This window comes from Schistocerca cancellata, chromosome 7 (genome assembly GCF_023864275.1).
Source record: "Schistocerca cancellata isolate TAMUIC-IGC-003103 chromosome 7, iqSchCanc2.1, whole genome shotgun sequence".
Classification (NCBI taxonomy): domain Eukaryota; kingdom Metazoa; phylum Arthropoda; class Insecta; order Orthoptera; family Acrididae; genus Schistocerca; species Schistocerca cancellata.
In genome coordinates this window covers 555,423,360-555,445,427 of record NC_064632.1, presented here as the reverse complement: position 1 = coordinate 555,445,427, position 22,068 = coordinate 555,423,360, and the positions used below count along the sequence as shown (strand labels likewise).

General features: G+C 41.8%; 1 protein-coding gene across 1 annotated transcript in view; it reads right to left on the bottom strand.

Moving 5' to 3' along the window:
- LOC126091913 (medium-chain acyl-CoA ligase ACSF2, mitochondrial-like) overlaps positions 1–22,068 on the bottom strand; it is a 229,812-nt gene that overhangs the window by 96,353 nt on the left and 111,391 nt on the right. Inside the window, exon 3 of the mRNA XM_049907229.1 lies at positions 362–544. Within this exon, the coding sequence (XP_049763186.1) occupies positions 362–544 (183 nt within the window). The remainder of the gene's footprint in view (positions 1–361; positions 545–22,068) is intronic.

The window sequence follows — 22,068 nt, the reverse complement described above, 5'->3', positions numbered from 1 at the left end:
ACCATACCTGCATTTGTCTTAAGCTACTTAGGGAAGTATGAAAACTTTAAGCTGTAGGACTGGATGCAGATTTGAGCTGCCAGGCACCTGAATGCAACTTCCACTGTGTTACAGAGTGTGTCAGCTCACTTGGTGGAAGAGACAGAGATGGCTGGAAGAGTATCAGATGTTCAGTTACCCACACACCAATACCTTGTCCAGGCAGTGCCTTAATTTGGCGGCGCGGTAGCCGGACTTGAGGAAGGAGGTGATCGACAGACAGAGGGCTGGTAACTTGGCAATGTGGTACTCCAATGTAGTGGTCTGGTAGACAAGGTAGGGAAAGGGGTGTGAAGTGGCGGACCGATGAAGGGGTACGTACCTTGGACAGGCAGTGCCCTAGTTCGGCAGCCTCGTAGCCCGGGTTGAGGCAAACAAGTGCAAGCCCAGCACGTGCAGCTGCCAGTGCTGTGACATACCATTCGAGACAGTTGCCACCCCACAAGCCCAGCCGGTCGCCGCGGGACAGCCCCACTGACATCAGACCTGCTGCCAGTCGGTCCACCTGCAACAACACGCACCTGCTGTACCCTCGTCTGGAGAACAACAAAGGAGGCTTATGGGAGGGCAAGCTTTCATGTATCTGTTACAAATAACAGTGACTGAGATGTAGCAGTTTTCACAATAACAACTTTACAGTATCCAGCTATGAATTCACTTACAACTAGAAGTCACAAATATCAAGTAGCAACTAAATATGGCATTTAAGAGTCAACACCATGTACCAACAGTTGGTCAAAGTTCATATTTATTTTTAAGAACCTTTTGTCACACCATCAAGTCTGGCTCCAATTTCAGTCACAAATAGAAGTAGCAAATAGAAATTAAAAGTAGCATTTAAGCAGTATAACATTAAATGTCATCTGTTGTCTGATGTTCGTACTTCATTCTAAGAATCTTGTGTCTCACGCTGTGAGTGTATAACATACCAATGGTAGAAGAAATGAATCATGAAATTAATTTGCTCTGGGAAAATTTTATGCTTGGTGTTACACCTTGCAGCAGTACTGAAGTATTATTCAGTTGAGAGTTGGTGAAACTAATGAATGTCAATGTCCAATAAAGATTACGGTAACAGACTGACCTAAGGTGTAGCCTAATGGTTTATGCTCACACCATATTTAAAGACACTTAAGGGGAGATGGAATTATGTTCACATCATATTTAAAGACACTTAAGGGGAGATGGAAGACAATTTTTTTTTATCTATTCTGCCAGTGCTATTTCTTTCTTTGAATATGTACACCTTTCAAAAGAACCATCATTGTTAGAACAGTCAAGTTTTTACTGAATGTATATAACACATGTGCCAGCATTTACAAGTAAAATGAACAAAATACCTCTTAAGGATTTCAAGGAATTTTTTTTAATCTTTCACTAATAAAATTACACTTCTGTTATACATTTTTGTGATCATAAAACAGTTTCTGTGGGATTAATGGTTAATTTAATTGTAATAACTTATAACAATCCTGAGTACAAATTTACCAAATTTTATATTTCTAAGCTTTTAGCTCAGTGACTAATGGTACCAGAAAACCATTTAATGTACTTTTGAGAAGTTTGATACTGCAATTTTAGTATAATGAATTATGGAAATTACAATTAATATTTTCTTGCACCTTACTGAGCATCATCTGAATCATACTGATTTTTTCTTCTCTTGGCCCCTCTTTTTTCTGTATTGCCTCTATTGTGCATATCATCTCTTATAAAATGTGAATATTAGCCCATTCCTATCACATAATAGAACTGTGGTTTTTTTAAATGTATTATGCACACTCTAACTTTATATTTCTAAGCTTTTAGCTCAGTGACTAATGGTACCTGAAAACCATTATATACTTTGGTTATATTTTTTATGTAAATGTTCCTTGCTGCTGGCATAACAGATACACAGAAGTAATTCAGTTACTGTAATTTGTCAATCAGTTTTTAAAATAATCAGATACATTATGTACATTTCCACACATACCATGGCCTCATGCTTCTATGAAGAAGATATTTATATCTGCTAAACCAATACTAGGTAAGTTTCTGAAATGTACTTTTTATACTTCACATAAATGTACAGCCCAGGTCTCAAGATTTATAATATCTCTAATTTTGTAGGCATCTGAAGATGACAAATTAATTTGTTGAAACCAGTTAAGCATAATAAAATTTATTTGCAACTGATGACCAAATTTTATCCCAAAAAAATTTTAAATTAGCAAATTCTGCTTTGTGGATTCTCTCTCTCCCTATTTGTACCTAGGATTTTTCGGTACCTATATCCAGTAGATTTTACACTCAATGCTTCCAAAAAATCCAGGTTCCTTGTCAGACTATCATTCAAGCATACAATTGCACCATAAACACCAAAATTAAGGGTTGTAATCTGAAAAAGTACAGTTTTTGATGACTATGCCCAAATGACAGAATTTACACGTTCATTTAAATTTTATTTTTTCCTATCAAGACATTTCTTCAAAAAAATATCTTTACAAAGAACCCTGAATATAGGTTCATTTCATTCATTACTGCAGCAGGTAAAGAATGTTTGTGGTCATATGTTGCACATCTCCTTTACTTGCGCCAAGTGGCAAAGAAAATGCTGAGGATGTCCATCTGTGGGAAGCTTACAGAGAAAGATTGCGTGCACAGCTTTCTCACATTTTTTAAATTCCCAATATTCCTTCTTATGGCCAAGCCATAACAATTCTTTAATCTATTTATTTCAACATTTGTCAGGCGACCTTATCTTCGAGTACCAATTTTGACTTTTTTTTTTTACTAATCTCCTCAACCTTGACCCCATTCTCTTCTGCACATGCCCAACGCATTGCAATTGTAACACTAGGACCATAGGGTCCTTCTGTACATATCCCGTCATAAACCTTGCTGTTGTCATTCCCTAACTATTGTGTGCATGCAACACCTGTATTTGCCACAAAATGATTAAAAATTCTGAGAAGTCCTGCTACCTTCATTCCACTACTTGGACCAGCATAATTCTTCAGACAGTTGTGTTCATCCTCATCACTGTCATGAGTCATAAAGTCCTTGCTTGGAATCTACAACAGTTACTTTGTCAGTAGCAAATGATGCAGCCATGACAACATCAGTTAGGAGTAGTAGAGACTGAGATAAAGTGTAGCCACATTTCTGCCAGCTGCTGTCAAAACATGCACAAATATTAATACTTTCACTTTCATGACTTTCCTTGAGTGCTTCTTCAGCTGCTTCCTTCATTGAGATGTTACAGGCTTCAGTAACAGCAGTTCCAATAATTTCATCATATGTCATAAATTTTGCTGGTCGATTTGGAATATCAAGCATTGCATGAAAGAGTTTACCTGCCTCCATCCATTTACCAACTAGCCTCATCTTTTTTCATAGAGATCATTACTTTTGTTGCAGCAACTGCTTCACACTTTGCCAAATTCAGTGTCAGTTTTGACACAATGCCTTGATGAAGTCACTGATTCTCTCCCAAAGATATGTCTCCATCACATATTCTGCACACAGTATTTTTGGAAATAAAATCACAGAACATGTTGGAGTTCACAACAATATTTGCAAATGAGTGTTCATCTCCACAAGCTGTCTGCAGAAGAACACCTTTAGGATACTGCTGTTTCTTTCTTGAGGTATTGAGTTTCTTTACAGTTGACATTCTAGGTTCTCTTCAGTGAGCTCAATACTGACCTTGAGAGAGTACTACTTGAAACAAAGCCATGACGTATGAAGTCACAGTCACCAAGTTAAACCAGGGCAATGTGTCAAATTGTTCTGCTACATAGAAAAAATACAATTACCATTTATGTACACTATATGATGCTGTATATGTTCAGTTATAGTTCACTGTTAGCTATTGTGTTGTACCTTCTAACCCTTCCCTCAAAGAACTATAGCTGCTGACAAAATACACTTCTCAAAAATCTTACCTCTGCGCAAAATATTTTTTTGCTTTCACTTTCCACATTTTATTTTCTGAATGACAAAACTATAGAGTGATACAAAATGATCAAAACACTGACATTAAAATTTTCTTATTATAGTTACTTCATCAGATATTTCACATAATAACACATGTGATACAATGTGCATTTCTCTCTACATGTAACAAGAAAAGTTATGTACACATCATGAGGCTACAAAACTGCTAAACCATTGTTTTGTTGCTAATTTCAGCTACTAGCAGGGGAAAAATCTCTAACATTAATATGAATCAATTAACATGTTGTTATGTTGCCAATTAGAGGTAAGAATCTTGGGAAAGGAAAGAGGTGGTCAAATTAGTAACATGTGAACATCAAATTTTTATTTTTATTTATTGTTTTGCTTCATTCAATATGTATTCACATGTTATACATTGGCAAATGTAATTGGCTTCCCCAACCTCTGCCTCATGCCATGGTAGATACCCTGTGCAGCAGCTGTTGTTTTCTTGTGTATGCCTTTAATCTAATCTACTGAAGCAAACCACCCCTATTAATCATAGTAAAGGCAGATCGACTTGCCACAGGAGTCTTGCAGTGTGATCATTTGGGCACATGTAGGGTAAATTTTAAATAATATATGATAATTTATGCAGATTGTGTATTTTTTCTTCATATGCTTAGTGACTTTCATACATAAATAAGAATATTATTTGTAAGGTTTTCAGCACGCTGGATAAACGACAAGAACGGTCGAACAATCGACCATTCTTGGCAGACGTCTTGCGTAGGAATAATTTTATTATAAATTTCATTGCGTTGCGTCATCAACGGACGCATTAAAAGACTTGCATCATAATTATTAAGGAAAAGAAAGTGAATATACTAAATGGCTATGAGCACTATGGGGCTTAACTTCTAAGGTCATCAGTCCTCTAGGACTTACCAGGAAAGTACTTGGGCTCGAACAAACAGATCTGTATGAACTTTTGGTTACAGGACCATTATGTACCTCTGAAAGTGCTGGTGGGTGTCGTTTTTCTGCAAAACTCTGCAGTCATGCTCAAGCTATCACTGTAGATGTAATTGAAGACGCCATACATAATGCAACAACCTTAACTATAAATGTACATGCGGAATGTCAATAAAATGCTCCGAGCAATACGAATAACTGCAAAACGCACAGTGGAATATACAAATTGATCGCATGGGGTATTTGCACATTCTATAATACCAGTGTTGAACGCCACGTCAGTGACACTTTTGAAGTTGTTCACTGGTTCACCAATATCGTAGCCAGCGTTCTGCCACGCGTAACTAAGCATTGGTCTGTATACTTCCGCAGATAACTGATTGTAAATGACAGAATGCATATTCATGATAAAGAATCCGTCGTGCAATTTCGGCTGCATATTACTGGAACGTAGTTTAATGAAGTCTGTTATTCTCTTGGCATATATTTTATATTGCCTGAAGAAACACACATCCAGAGGTTGTGCATATTTTGTAGTTTTAGGCGGAATGATTTTTAAATCTACATGTTTTCCGCCAGATGCTTCCAGTAGTACTCGTTCATCCTTATGTCCAGACCAGGAGTCACAAAGTACTAATGACTTTCTCGACAAATGTGGATTCAAAACTGACAGAAAAAACGTCTTCAGATGTTGTTTCGTCATCTTCCCACTCACACTTGCATCGACGACGACATTTGGAGGGCACCGCGTTTCTATTTCCCTTGACACGCGGGGTCCAAACTTTCCACTGGATTCTTGGAAGCAAATATAGAGTTTGTCTGTCAATCGTCCGTCTATTGATATAGCAACAATGATCGTGTAACTATGTGTTGCACAGTTAACTGATTGCAATATCGCGACAGTGTTTCTCTCCCCTTTCATGGATAGTGTTCTGTCACAAGAAAGTTCATAGTGGAACTGACTCCGATCACAGTTCCATACAGAACTAATATCGATGTTTTCTCTCGTGATATGCTCATTGACGTCAGCAACAAACGTTTGAGCTCTTTCAATCAGCTCTTCTTCGTCATCCTTATCTTTTCGTACTTTGAGCATAGTGATACGGCGTGATGTTATCCTAAACTCCTTTTTCAAATTAGTAATAAATCCTAGTGAAGCTGTTAAGTTTGTACACCCGAGATTTCTGGCTACGTCCAATGCCCAATGTTGTAAATGCCAATAATGAACGGTGGAACCGCATTGTCGCGCTTCATCCAATTTCGCCATTACACGCTCCTTGATGGTCTTGAACAGCAGTGTACAATTTCCATTTAAAACTGTATTTCCTTCTCTTTTCTTTGCCACGTAATCCAGTATGTTTTTAATATTGCTTTTAGACTTCAGTTTAGGGTATCTTTTCAGAAGCTTGTCGAAACCTCTTACGTAATAATCATCGTACATGTTCTCCAGTGTGTTGTCGTCAAACGCCGTGATGATACTTGCAACTTTAACCTTCTTATTGGTAGACTGTTGGTATTCACTGTCACTGCTTCCATCGCCTCTTCCCGCACTTGCCGTAGCACTACCGTTTGCAATGAGTTGTTCGTCATTATCATCCCTGTCATCATCATTATGTGTTAGTGTTACAACAGTATCTGTTTCTAACTTATGCTCATATTTCTGCACTATAATAGATACCAGAAAACATGCGTATGATTCGTCTTCTACACCAATACCATCTTCACGAAAAAGGGTTCTTCGTAACTTCATCTCAACCAATCGCAATACATTAGCAGGATTGGTGACCAATCGCCGAGTCATCTGACGCTTCAATACACAAATAACGTCACAAAAAGCAACTTCAGAGGCACACTGCACCGTACCTTCTGGTCCTGACTGGCGTACCGGCAATGCGGCATGGCATACGCAGAGGCCTCTAACGAATGAGTGCAGAGTTTTGCAGATGCGGAAGTATCACTAGACCTTTACATTATTTCTCACACGATTTTGGTGTATTTATGTTTGTTCGAGCCCAAGTGCTTTCCTGGTTAGAACTACTTAAAACTAACTAACCTAAGGACATCACACACATCCATGCCAGAGGCAGGATTCGAACCTGCGACCGTAACGGTCGCGCGGTTCCAGATTGTAGCGCCTAGAACCGGAAAGTAAAAAGTAAGAACATTCCGTTAAGTTCGCTTCTCGGCAAAACGGTGATTATCATGTTATGAAAAATGGGAAATACTTTCTTTCAGTACAAGGTTTCTTTTAATTAAATTTCACTACAGCAAAAATTTCCTGCAGCAATATTTTAATGTGATAACACGACATACAATCCCTGAGATTGTTTTTCTTTATTCTTTTGTCAGTATGAACGCTCCACGTAGACATCGCTTTTAACAAATGCTAAAAGCGCCTCACGCAATCCTATGTTAACAAGGCGGTGAGTCGCGCGCTGTTGAATAATCAGAGAATTTTTTTACCCAAGTACAGTTTCAGGTCCCACATATTTTCATGATTCTTTCTTGCGGCCGCTCCGCCAAATAAGTGCTCTATTCAAGCTTTTGCCGGGCTTAAATATCAATACAACGGCCGTAAGATCTTACACTCTTTTCGTCACATTCATTGAGTACACCGTAAGTATACCTAAGACGGTGTACGGACCTGAGTGGTAGCAGCACAATGTTCCCAACACGTTTAAGAAAACACTTAAACAGGAAATATGTATGGGGTACACTACGACTCCTAGAATATTCATATAAATGGATCTGTAGTGTCGAAATGGTCATTTTCCTCTCCCTACAACAGATTTTAAGGGCGACCAATAACCCTCTATACTACTGGTACAAGCCCCAGTAGTTGAACTTCGGAATTCAAGCAAGATGCTGAAAACCCCTAGGATGCCTACATGAGGAAAACCCATCTGAAATAACTACAGAACCCTCAGCCAAATGATCTTCAATTAATTTCACCAACACTTTTGATTAGGAACTACTTTAAAAACTACCTCATCACATTCTGGGCATGAAATTATTGCCTCCCACCCAACCCATAATCGCACCGCATGTTCCCCTCGTTTGTACTTGGTTTTGCAAAAAGCAGGCTCATCGATTTCAACGATAACACCGCCCCGCCCCCCCCCCCCCCTCAAAGTCCTCGTATACTTTATACAGAGTGTTTCAGAAGTGGTGGCCAATATTCAGGAATATAACAGGAATGATAAAAAAAAATGGTTCTGAGCACTATGGGACTTAACATCTTAGGTCATCAATCCCCCAGAACTTAGAACTACTTAAACTTAACTAACCTAAGGACATCACACACATCCATGCCCTAGGCAGTGTTCGAACCTGCGACCGTAGCAGTCGCACGGTTCAGGAATGATCATTCGAAACAAAAAAAGTCAAGTAAACATGGGGTCTAAAACGCGTACCTTAAGAGCTTCTTGATCTTCGATACTGTGAAACAAATCTCTTCTACTGCAAGCTCTTTGCTTTCCATATTTTGGGAAGTGGTAGTGTGGACCAAAACAAGAAAAAAATGTCCAGCAAACATGTGCTCCAAAATGCATATCTTGAAAGTTATGAGCACTTGTTCATTAGAAGAGTTGTGTTTCAAAATAGCGAAGACGAACAAGTGCTCACAGCTCTTAAGTTATGCGTTTTAGGGCACATGTTTACTAGACTTTTTTTCTTGTTTTAGTCCATATTACCATTTCCTAAAACATGGAAAGCAATGCGCTTGCAATAGAAGAGATTTGTTTAACAGTATCGAAGATCAAGAATTGCTCGTAACTCTTAAGGTATGCGTTTTAGACCTCATGTTTACTTGACTTATTTCTTTCGAATGATTATTCCTGTCATATCCTTGAATACTGACCATCACTTCAGAAACACCCTGTATATTCCCCAGATACTTCCCTACAAAAAGAGCACCAGTCTAGTACGGTACTCTCACTCATACGACATAAATGCACACACAACCATACAGGATACTTTGAACACCAACAGTATGTAATTTTTATTACATCTCTCCAGACCAGCTTCGATTTCTCAAACCATGTTCCTCGTCGAATTGAACGCCATACTCGATCTTTGGAACACTCCAGATGAATAAACCATTAGCATGACAGCTGACACATTTATCAGGCGACTGTGTTTGCCGCACTCACAACATCGAACATATTCAGCAGTAAGACCACATAATTGCAAAAACCGAATGGTTGACATCATACCTACGCCAAACGCCTGCTTTTAGACCTCCACATTCATAGGAATAGATAAATCCATACCTACAAACAAAAATCAAAAAGTAAAACTTGTCCAGAATGAAAAAACTATAATTCCAAATGACCTCAGACTCACTAAGAATGGAAATAAGTTGCAAATGAACTGGAACGATAAACTATTGAAATTAGTACAAGCAACAAAAATCTTACACAATGTCTAGCTTTGTCCATTAAAAACACATTCATTTATTTCAATTTACAGTGATGACGCTTAGCCGCAATGATAACCGATTTATTATCTATGGCTCGAAAATAAGGACATTGATGTCGGTGAGTAAACTATGGCGTCATTTGTCAAAGCCGACGGCTTGTATCCCATTCTTCAGTTGATCCAACGTCTCAAACATTATTTCCTTTGCCATATATTAAAGCACTGCAACTTACAGGTGGAATTGCAACGATTACTGCATCCGTATGCAACACAACTATAGAACATGTTTATTAAAAAAAGAAACAGAATCACCTTAAAGTCACAAGCAGAAAAGAGACAAGAAGTACTACCCTCCCGTCACGGTTTTCTAGGCAAAGACGCCTTTGAGTAGTCTCTCCAGTTTAATATTGAGTCACTGGGTTCCTTTGACCCACTCACTTCATTTATCTTTACATATTTATTTCCTCTGAATTTTAGTTTAGGCGAAAATTTCTTTATTCGTAGCATTTTTATTAAAACATACGAAACCACAGAAAATAGAAATCAGCACCTATCTTACAACAATGATCACTAAGTACAAACAATAGCAGCATATCCATTGTGGATGACGAACTGCGACTGTGATTTAAATTGGCGTTTATCTGGTAATAAATATGCAACCAGTCGCTTTTTTATTCAACCATGAACATGTTTTCGAGCCACTGCAGGCTCATCTTCAGATGGAGGTGTCACAGAAACATTATCTTGTGGACCAAGTGTAGCTAGATGCAGTGCTCGTACTGAGTACACTGCCTTGTGGTGTTCACAGCAGATTGCTTCTTATAACATGCATTATTAAGCTATGTACACAAATAAACACAGTATGTAGCTACACTTGATTTTACACTGGCCAGTGTAAAACATTAGCGCTCGAAAAAAATAACAAATACGGATATTTTTCACGGGTTTGCAGCTGAAGCACGACATGATCCGGCTGCAAACCCGTGAAGAATATCAGAAGTTATTACGCCGGGAAAGTCTACGAAATCACAATAACAAATACGATCGGAACGAAGGGTATCAATAGTATGTACAGGGAAGGAGACATTTACATGATACAACACAAGCAGCAAATAGCCTACAACGAATATCAAAACCGGTGCAGCCTACAACGAATATCAAAACCGGTGCAGTTTTCTCTGGATGGCACAAAAAAGGAGTGGTAGTTAAAATAGCGGGCTTTTCAAATATTGAAAAAATCTAACATCTGTTTTTTGACCCTGTTTACCCTCTGTCTGCCTCTAATGGACTTTTCACCATAAAAATTGAAACTACATGATAAATTCAGAAGACGTATAATGGACAACGCTCCAACGAGTGTTTTAATGAGTATTATATACATGCATCATACATAAACTGCCAAAAATGCAAGAGAGGATCTATTACGAAACTTTTATCAAATGTTTAACATTAGCATATTCAGAAGATGGATATTTTTTTCAGCACTACAATACACATATAAACTTCTGTTTGTATCTTCATGTACTGCACTAAAGCTATTCCCAGTGTCACTTTTTAACTGGAAAATCTGTACTGTCCCCCTCCCCCCTTTTCATTTGCGTATCATCGACCTTAAAATACATTATCAAGTCCTCATCAACAGCTACACGACAGAAAATTTGGAATATAGAAGAGTTGTAATATAGGAAGAACGCGTGACTACACACGAGAAGTTCTGTTACATTCGCACAGTTCAATTGGCCAGATATACCAGTTAGCAGATACATTTGCGAGTGGCTGTTGGTTGTTACTTGTGACTAATCAAAGTGTACAACATCTTCGGTGATAAATTATTACAGAAATCGTATTTTAACGTTGGTGGAGTGTGGAGGGATACGGATTACGAATTCATTAAAATGTGATTCTAAACTGTGGCAAATTGCAACTAAAAATCGGAGTTACCAAAAAATAACATTCACGCAAAGCACTGATTTGGGAAAGTCACAGTTTCGCTCATCAGAGAGGTGAGAGACGAGTCCCACGATAAAGACAGGCCACGCAGTGTGCATCACAACACGTGACACTGCATGTCTTACGAGTGCCAGTCCGCCAGGAAACGAGTAGCATAACTACTTTAGACGAGTTGTGCAGACTCTCGATAGCACCCGACAAAGTTAAGAACTTCAGTGGGCACCATTTCCATTACATATTGCTTTCCCGTGAGCCGTACACGGAACCGAGCGTTCGCAAAGTGTGGCAGACATGCCTACTAGACTTGGCCACTGTTTCTATGTTTCGATACAATGTACCGATACGTGGAACTGTTTCAGTGTTTCGGAACGGCTGTGGTTCACTGTTTCGAAACAGTGGTGTTTCATTCCGCCCCTGTCTCGGGTAACCGGACCAGATTCGATCTCGAGCCAGACACAGAAACTGTATCGTTGTTTCAAAATAAGGCTAATTCAGTCCACCTCTGCTTGGAACGGACTAACTGTATCGAAACAGTGATGTTTCATTCCGCGCTGTGTCGGACGAGATTCGGGCTCGGCATAGGTACTGAAACACAACATACCACTTCGTGAAACACTTTCAAGAGTGTCGAAATCTTTTTGACAAGCAATAGCATGAAGCTTAAGATATCCGAAAATAAAGCTTCGTTTCTAGCTGACTGTCCTATTACGAAATTGCGTAACATCTGCTTTATAAACACTAACCAAACAATGAAACAACGCGTACTATTCACATTCAAAATAGTAAATATGTGAAAATCATTCGATTAAATTACACTTTTTTTATATCATACGCCCTTCTCTTTTCATGTACAGTAATCGTATTAAGAAACGCAAGTAAGCCTACAACATTTTGAATAAAAAAAGGCGTAGAGTGACAGTTATTAGACATTTACATAAATTTGATCTAGGTATAGTTGCAAGCAATCTGTTTGACACATCACTGATAGTGTAATGGTGAACGGGAAGGGCTGGGAAGCATGGTGATTTTATAGTAACGGTTCGAAACACCTTGAAAGCAAAATTTTTTCTGTTATATTTTGTTATTTATTCGAATTATTTGGCGTTATTTGTGAGTCTATAGTCACTGTGCCTATTATCCACAATGATTCCCTTTGTGTGCATGGAAATTAGCAGGATGGGTATATTACCCATACTAACGGAATGTGGGAATCCGAGTAGCATATCCGTTGTTTCTGCAGTTTGGTCCTACCTCCAGTTCCGTTCGTGGTGGTTCTTCTGTCTTCAGCTATGGCTGTCCTCAGTCAATTGAAAAGTATGGAAGTCACACGACACGAAAGCAGCGCATTTGCTGCAGGAAATACGAAACTGCCAAGACGCCCAAGTGATAGTTTCATACTTTCTGCGAAATGATTTGGCGCTCTTGCACCTCATTTGTGTTTATATGGACATACTTATACAGAAGACATTCAAGATGATAAAATGTGTAGGTTTATTAGATTACAAAACACAAACTGTTTCACTGTTTCGAAACAGCGTATCGAAACATTACCTTGTACTGTTTCATTTGTTTCGAAACAGTTAAGTGTTTCTGTTTGCCCATCTCTAATGCCTACTGATGTGGCGTCACAAGTTTCTTGCTAGGCTCGTATTTTTCACGTGCCCCGGGCAAGGGATATGCACATATACCATGTGTGCATGCACATTGGACATAGTGAAGTCCTTGAGCCAAACATCAGACGTGTCGTTATTAGCGTAGTGAGTTAACACTGGTAGTTCACGCTGTAGCACCGGCGTCACCTTATATGCCTAGAAGGCGTTGTGACTTGAATGTGGCAGCATTCCACAAGCGTAAACAAACAACAGTTTGTCCGCTGAGGAAAAGGGGGGCGGGGGGGGGGGGGGGGGAGAGGAGGCGCGCGGGGAACAATTTCCGCCTTCCCCTCTCAGGGCTAGAAGCCTACACCCATGTTTTATGCTTCTGCAAAAGCAGAACTGACAAATGGTGACGGTAGCCACTGATCCTCTTTGGAGTCACAGGAATAGACCCGAAGTGGCCTTTTCCCTCATTTAGAAATAAGAAAAGAAAGCAGTGAGCTATGTACAACATAAAGCAAAGTGAAATAAACCAGAAATTAGGTAACGCCTATGGCAATTTACTTGCTGACGTTTGCCAGAGCTGTAAACGAAGGAGTACATGCCCCCGTCTAGTGGTATCTTACGCAACTACAGTTTAAAACAACCCCCTCCCCTCCCACCAATTATGTTAAAGCGAATGCACAAATATATCAACAGAATCGAGAGATAGGGGAAAATGCATGTAGCTTCCAGGATTCAGACAAAGTAATGCCATGCGAAGGAAAGGAGGGATATGACTAGAGAACGGAGCAGGTGTGGAGGGGGAAAAGAGAACTGAGAGATAAGAAATGAATGTAGAAGCACTGTGTATGGTGAATGGAATAGAGAAAGAGAGGGGGAGGGGGAAGTGAAGGAGGGCCAGGATGGGGATGAAGATGGGAGGAAAACAGAGAGAGAGGGGGGGGAGGGAGAGAGAGAGAGAGAGAGAGAGAGAGAGAATGTGTAGGATGGCTAAATAGGAATTTGGTATGTGAAGGAAGGCTGGTATAAGGAAGAAAAGTAAGGAGAAATGGGAAGCAGTTGGGCAACAGGAAGTGAGAAAGATGTTTGGAAGGAGGAAGGCAGTCTGGTGAAGGTGCAAGGCTCAGCAGACAGCGTAAGGTTTAGTGTGGTGTGTGTGTGTGTGTGTGTGTGTGTGTGTGTGTGTGTGTGTGTGTGAGGGATGGAGAATGTGATGTGACTAATGGAGTTTGTTAGCATTTGTGGGGCATGTGCATGTTGGAATGTGTGAACAGTAATGGAAAGTGAAAGGATGATTAATTGACTGCATTCGGTTTTATGGAGTGCGTGGAAGATTGGTGAGAGTATGAAAGTTGGTGAGCTGAGTGAGGGTTGGCGAAATGTTTGAGGGATGGTAGAAAGTGCGGAAGTGAAAGCTTGGGAACGGGAAAGATCAGGTATGTGGATTGTATACACTGAAAGCGAGCAAGTGTGCAAGTTAATGTGTCCAGTGTACGAAAACAAATCGTACAGAGAAAACAACCTTCATCGAAATAGTTACTGGAATACCCCGGGACATTAAACTTTAACATTTCCATGATATCTGGCCACTTTGTCGCATGCCTCTCGTCCTTATGCATCAGTTGTAAGTCACTTGTCAACTCACAGACAGTCATTGCCTAGCCGACTCTCTCCAGTGGATCGGTACATCTTTGCAAACAGGAAGGGGCAGGTCTCTCTTGAGGCAACGCCAGAGCTTTGGCCCGTGCCAGCCAATTATTGCATTTGACACGTATTTTTCGGGTGGACGCGTCATGCAGATTTAAGCACGAAGCACCATCATCTCTCGACCTGTGCAGCACATCGAGTAGTGATTCAGACTCTTGTCTTGCGTGTTTGATGTGGGTGCATTCGACCACTGACTCGCGGCGTAGTGGTAAGATTGCAGCATGTTGTGAGTTTTCGAACTGCAGTAACATGACAGAAAATCACTAGAGTATCGGGGTTACATAAAATTGCGTCCTTTCTTGCTCTGAATTTTGTAGCCGGATTTGCTATGGAAAAGTTACACCTTTGCTCTCGCTTTTGATGTCATCAGAACACATGGTGATTGGTATCTGTCTGAGTTAACCATCTGTAAATTCTGGCAGATTCACTCACTCGCAACGTTATTTTTCAGAAGAACGAAGATTTATTTTTACCTACTTTTGTGAAGTAATTTTCACAGCAGGTGTTAATCGCTCTGATTCGATGTTGGTCTTTATGTATACCGATTGACATGGTATACCTGATTTATACGTGGATTATGTTGCATATATCATATATTTGGGCTTCGTGAATTCATTTTCTTACACCTTTTCATTTATTCACAAATTCCATCATGTGTACCTTCCATATATGTATGAATATTTCATATTTGTTTCATACAAAACATGCTTCATTGATTCATATTGCAATTTTCTCAGGGGCTACTCTACATATTTAGCAGTGCTTCCATTTATCTTCGGTAAGAACTTTTCAGCAATTAGGGTAAGTCATTGCAAATGCGATTTTGTGCGTTGCTCTGCAACAGAGACGTCGTCATAGTAAATGATGTTTTTCAACATAAAAGCTCTCTATTTTCAGGTTATTATGTAGTGTAGGTATAGGTAACAGATGACAGACATATTTGTCCTGCACAAATTGAGCCTGTAAGGCCCAATTTTAATACATTTTGACACAATATAGTATGATGAAACTTCCTGGTAGATTAAATTGCGTGCTGCACTGAGACTTGAACTCGGGACCTTAGCCTTTCACAGGCACTTGCTCTACCTACTGAGCTATTCAGGACGCATTCTCACAGATTTACTTCCGCCAATACCTCGTCCCCCTACGTTCGAAACTTCACAGAAGATTTCCAGCGACACTTGCAAGACTAGCACTCCTGAAAGAAAGGATGTTGCGGAAACATGGCATAGCCACAAGCTGGGGCATTTCCCAGAATGAGACTTTCGCTCTGCAGCATAGTGTGCACCGATATGGAAACTTCTGGCAGATTAAAATTGTGTGCCAGACTGAGACTCGAACTAAGGACCTTTGCCTTTAATTTCTTCATCATTATTTTTCTGATTGGGCTTGGGTAAATGTCACATTTTTTTCTTTTTTTTTTTTTTTTTTACTACTGCAGAGGACACATAGCTCTCTGAGCAGACATGCTGATCTACCATGTTGGCTAACCTTCACAAAAGCACTCCTGCGAAACCTGAAAGACTTGCACTCTTGGAAGAAAGGATATTGCAGAGGTGTGTCTTAGTAACGGTTTGGGGGATGTTTCCAGAATGAGATTTTCGCTATGCAGGGGGTCGTGAGTCATGCTTGGCTAGCTCAGTCGGTAGAGTACTTAACTGCAAAAGGCAAATTCCCAAGTTCTGTTCTCTGTCCAGCATACACTTTTAATCTGTCAGGAAGTTTCACATCAGCGCACACTTAGCTGCAGAGTAAACATCTCATTCCGGGAATATAGTATGAAGTTTGCAGTCAGTGTTCTAGTTGAAAACAGCTGTGTTGCTTCTGAGTAATCCCCTCTCCCTCCCCCCCCCCACCCTTCTTGTTGTGCTTTGTGTAAACTTTGCCACCTCCGTAACTTAAAATCTGAAGTTAGATTGCGTTGTGAATGCGTAATTTTGAATGACCGGGAGTACATTTCGAATCGGTGCTGTTCTGGTGCAAATTTCCAGGATCTCTCTGCTAAGTAGAAGAAGGACGCCAAGATACCTCAAATTATGCTTGCCTTAAATCGGTCAGAGGATATGAAAGGACAATTTAAGGCAGTTAATGGATTACTTTGCAAGAAAAATTTTGATCCGTTTGGAAAGAGGTGGCTACCAGTGATTCCTAAACACATGCGCTTAGATGTGCTACAGAAATTCCATGACACACCTGAGGCCGGACATCTAGGATTTATTAAGACATACGATAGAATCCGCAAGAGATTTTTCTGGCCAAGTTTATTCAGGAGTGTCCGTCGCTATGTGTCGCACTGTCGAGAGTGCCAGAGGAGAAAGGCAGTTCCTCAGAAACCACTTGGCCGACTCAATCCAATTCCACCAGCCGAAACGCCTTTCCATCGTGTTGGGACTGACCTCCTCGGACGATTTCCAACGTCTGCTAGTGGCAATAGACGGATTGTTTGCTCTGATTATCTGACACTCTATGCCAGTACAAAAGCCGTGAAAACAGCCGAAGCATCCCAGGTAGCCAAATTCATCGTGGAAGACATTGTATTAAAACATGGTGCCTCAAGGTCGTTCATTACGGATGGAGGGAAAGTTTCTCAATCGAGTCTTGTGACAGAGATAAACCGTTGGTGCAACATTACTCATCACATGACGACTGCCTACCATCTGCAAACTGGTGGGCTTACTGAACGCCTTAATAAGACCTTGGCCGACATGCTATCAATGTTCGTCAATATTGAGCAGAGCAACTGGGATGAGGTGCTACCTTTCGTGACGCCAAACAAGGCACCACAGGATTTACACCATTTTTCCTGGTGCATGGACGTGAGGCGCTGTGTTTCCATTACATCCTGATGACGTGGACGACGACTACATCGGCCAGGTGTTAACCAGAGCTGAGGAAGCTCGGCAGTTAGCACGACTCCGCACGCTGCAGGCTCAAGAAAGCGATCGCCGAACGTATGACGCGAGCCACCTCCCTGTTGTCTACCGGCCTGGTGACCTCGTCTGGATCTTCACTCCTGTTCGGAAGGTTGGTCTCTCTGAGAAGCTCCTCAGGCGCTACTTTGGACCTTATAAAGTTGAAGACAGTTGTCTGATGTTACTCATGAAGTTGAAGATTTCGACCCCGACACAAGACGACGAAGGATGAGAGATACGGTCCACGTCCTTCGAATGAAGCCCTATAAGGATCCTGCAACCTAGGGTAAATTCGAAACTCCAGCGACAGGCAACAAGCGGAAAGGTGACGAAGAATGTAGTGGCAAAAGAAGTTCTAAGAAGATCACCGCCAAGGCGAGAATCGGTCTTCAGAAGTCTGAGTATGCAGGATCGATGACTCGTTCCCGGACTAGGATGACATAACACCAAGACGCTGTTCTCTTAAGGAGGGAGCAATGTCGCAGAAGAAGCTGTGTAGCACCGTGGTTTAGTGGCTATGATACTAAACTGTTGCATGGAGGATAGTGAGTTCAAACCTCACCTGGACTGTACAGTTGTAATTTCTATATTCGGTTCGAGTACATTATAGAAGTATCCACAAATGTCAAGTATCATTCTACGGGAATGTTGTGTAGCTGTATATATACTGTATGTGTTTTGGCCGGAGGCAGTTCGCTCCGCGCTCTTGTACGTGCAAGTGCTGAATAAACTTCGTTAATTGAAGTTAGCGTTCGTCATTCATTTAATTACATCTTCTTCTACGTGACAATATGATTGTTTGTTCAATAACATTAGCTGAAAATTGTCATATTTTAATCCTTTTCAGGTTAACAATTACCCTGCGATTTCTTCCGACTGGTGAATTTTACAAGAGCTTGTCGTTAGCGCATTTCAGCTTCGAGTTTGTCTAAACTGATAACAGATGTGTGCTGTGAAATCCGTAACTCTTTGAGGGATAAGTATTTGAAAGTACTTGTTTCCTGTATTACTGAATCAAAACAAAAAATGTGAGAACTTCACTTCTGCTTTCTTGCAGGCTCCAACTGAAGGGGAATGGCTTTGAATAGCAGCAGGCTTTGATAAATTGTGTAACCGATATAAGGCTTCAGATAATACTTACCGATGTTTAACACGTTAACTTTTGTGAGATGAACAATCTATTGTACTACGTTTCTCTGAGCACGAGCGAGGTACACAATTCACATAGAACCTCGCACCGTATGTTAGCTATGTTCCCCACTTGGTCGTCTGCGCATGCGCGAAGCACCTACACACACCAAAAAAAGTTTTGCAGCATCCTGATTCCCAGAACTCCTGAGGATAGACGTTGACTGTGGATTTTGTTTCACAGACACAGTCGCTTTGACTGTCCAGAGATGTCACTAAACCCGCCCAAAGACAACCATTTATGAGCATCGCCTATTACACGGAGGGGATCCGACTGGCGAACAGTTCCAGTCATTACGCCAGGAAGGAGGTACACAGCTCGTGTTGTCTGTAGTTCATCCATGCCTAGACGGTCAATACCGCAGTTCGATCGCGTCCGCATTGTTACTTTGTGCCAGGAAGGGCTCTCAACAAGGGAAGTGTCCAGACGTTTCGGAGTGAACCAAAGCGATGTTGTTCGAACATAGAGGAGATACTACTACTACTACTACTGCAGTGGATGACCGCTACCTACGGATTATGGTTCGGAGGAACCCTGACAGCAACGCTACCATGTTCAACAATGCTTTTCGTGCAGCCACAGGACGTCGTGTTACGACTCAAACCGTGGACAATAGGCTGCATGATGCGCAAATGCACTCCCGACGTCCGTGCCGAGATCCACCTTTGCAACCACGACACCGTGCAGCGCGGTACAGATGGCTCCAACAACAAGCCGAATAGACCAGGATTGGCATCACGTTCTGTTCACCGATGAGTGTCGCATATGCCTTCAACCAGACACTCGTCGGAGACGTGTTTGGAGGCAACCCGGTCAGGCTGAACGCCTTAGACACAATGTCCTGCGATTGCAGCAAGGTGGAGGTTTCCCACTGCTTTGGTGTGGCATTATGTGGGGCTGACGTACGCCGCTGATGGTCATGGAAGCCAACGTAACAGCTTTATAATACGTGAATGCCATCCTCCGACCGACAGTGCAACCATATCGGCAGCGTACTGGCGAGGCATTCGTTTTCATGGACGACAATTCGCGCCCCCATCGTGCACATCTTGTGAATGACTTCCTTCAGGATAACGACATCGGTCGACTAGAGTGACTAGCATGTTCTCCAGACATGACCCTATCGAACATGCCTGGGATAGATTGGAAAGGGCTGTTTATGGACGACGTGACCCACCAACCACTCTGAGGGATCTACGCCGAATCGCCGTTGAGGAGTGGGACAATCTGGACCAACAGTGCCTTGATGAACTTGTGCATAGTATGCCACGACGAATACAGGCATGCATCAGTGCAAGAGAATGTGCTACTGGGCATTAGAGGTACTGGTGTGTACAGCAATCTGGACCACGACCCCTGAAGGTCTCGCTGTGAGATGGTACAACATGCAATGTGAGGTCTTCATAGCAATAAAAAAGGGCAGAAATGATTTTCATGTTGATCTCTATTCCAGTTTTCTGTATAGGTTCCGGAACTCTCGGAATCGAGGTGATTCAAACCTTCTTTTGATGTGTGTACATACGCGTGAAAAAAGAATCCATCCTATTCCGCCTTCTAGTGGTCGTACACGTGGACCTCGTGCAAGTGTCCCCGTGTACACGGTAGTCGCCGGCAGAAATGGTGCATCATGGGCAATCTCGCAAGCTTACACGTCCCGTGTAGAACGGACATTGCCGTTTGCTGAGCGCTAGGTCCCACGCTTTACAAAGAGTGAAGCGACTGTCTCTATTGAACGGGCCGTCGGCCGCTCGTATTTCAAAATCCTCCTTTACAACACAGTCCCGAAACGACGACATCTGTCTTAGCACTTTCGTTTGTTCATATTTCGTTGAGTCCCCTGTAGCTACATGGTGTTCCGCAACCGCAGATTTGGTTGGTTGCTTGAGTTTGATGTGTCTCCTGTGCAGCTGGCACCTGTCTTCGACTATCCGCTCAGTCTGTCTGATATATACGAGGGCAGTTCAATAAGTAATGCAACACATTTTTTTTCTGAAACAGGGGTTGTTTTATTCAGCATTGAAATACACCAGGTTATTCCCCAATCTTTTAGCTACACAACACTATTTTTCAACGTAATCTCCATTCAATGCTACGGCCTTACGCCACCTTGAAATGAGGGCCTGTATGCCTGCACGGTACCATTCCACTGGTCGATGTCGGAGCCAACGTCGTACTGCATCAATAACTTCTTCATCATCCGCGTAGTGCCTCCCACGGATTGCGTCCTTCATTGGGCCAAACATATGGAAATCCGACGGTGCGAGATCGGGGCTGTAGGGTGCATGAGGAAGAACAGTCCACTGAAGTTTTGTGAGCTCCTCTCGGGTGCGAAGACTTGTGTGAGGTCTTGCGTTGTCATGAAGAAGGAGAAGTTCGTTCAGATTTTTGTGCCTACGAACACGCTGAAGTCGTTTCTTCAATTTCTGAAGAGTAGCACAATACACTTCAGAGTTGATCGTTTGACCATGGGGAAGGACATCGAACAGAATAACCCCTTCAGCGTCCCAGAAGACTGTAACCATGACTTTACGGGCTGATGGTATGGCTTTAAACTTTTTCTTGGTAGGGGAGTGGGTGTGGCGCCACTCCATTGATTGCCGTTCTGTTTCGGGTTCGAAGTGATGAACCCATGTTTCATCGCCTGTAACAATCTTTGACAGAAATTGTCACCCTCAGCCACATGACGAGCAAGCAATTCCGCACAGATGGTTCTCCTTTGCTCTTTATGGTGTTCGGTTAGACAACGAGGGACCCAGCGGGAACAAACCTTTGAATATCCCAACTGGTGAACAATTGTGACAGCACTACCAACAGAGATGTCAAGTTGAGCACTGAGTTGTTTGATGGTGATCCGTCGATCATCTCGAACGAGTGTGTTCGCACGCTCCGCCATTGCAGGAGTCACAGCTGTGCACGGCCGGACCGCATGCGGGAGATCAGACAGTCTTGCTTGACCTTGCGGCGATGATGACACGCTTTGCACAACGACTCACCGTGCTTTTGTCCACTGCCAGATCACCGTAGACATTCTGCAAGCGCCTATGAATATCTGAGATGCCCTGGTTTTCCGCCAAAAGAAACTCGATCACTGCCCGTTGTTTGCAACGCACATCCGTTACAGACTCCATTTTAACAGCTCCGTACAGCGCTGCCACCTGTCGGAAGTCAATGAAACTATACGAGACGAAGCGGGAATGTTTGAAAATATTCCACAAGAAATTTCCGGTTTTTTCAACCAAAATTGGCCGAGAAAAAAAGTGTGTTGCATTACTTATTGAACTGCCCTCGTACCTTACCGCATTTGTACGGAAAGCGGTAGACACCCGGTTTACGGAGCCCCACGTCATCGTTCACCGTA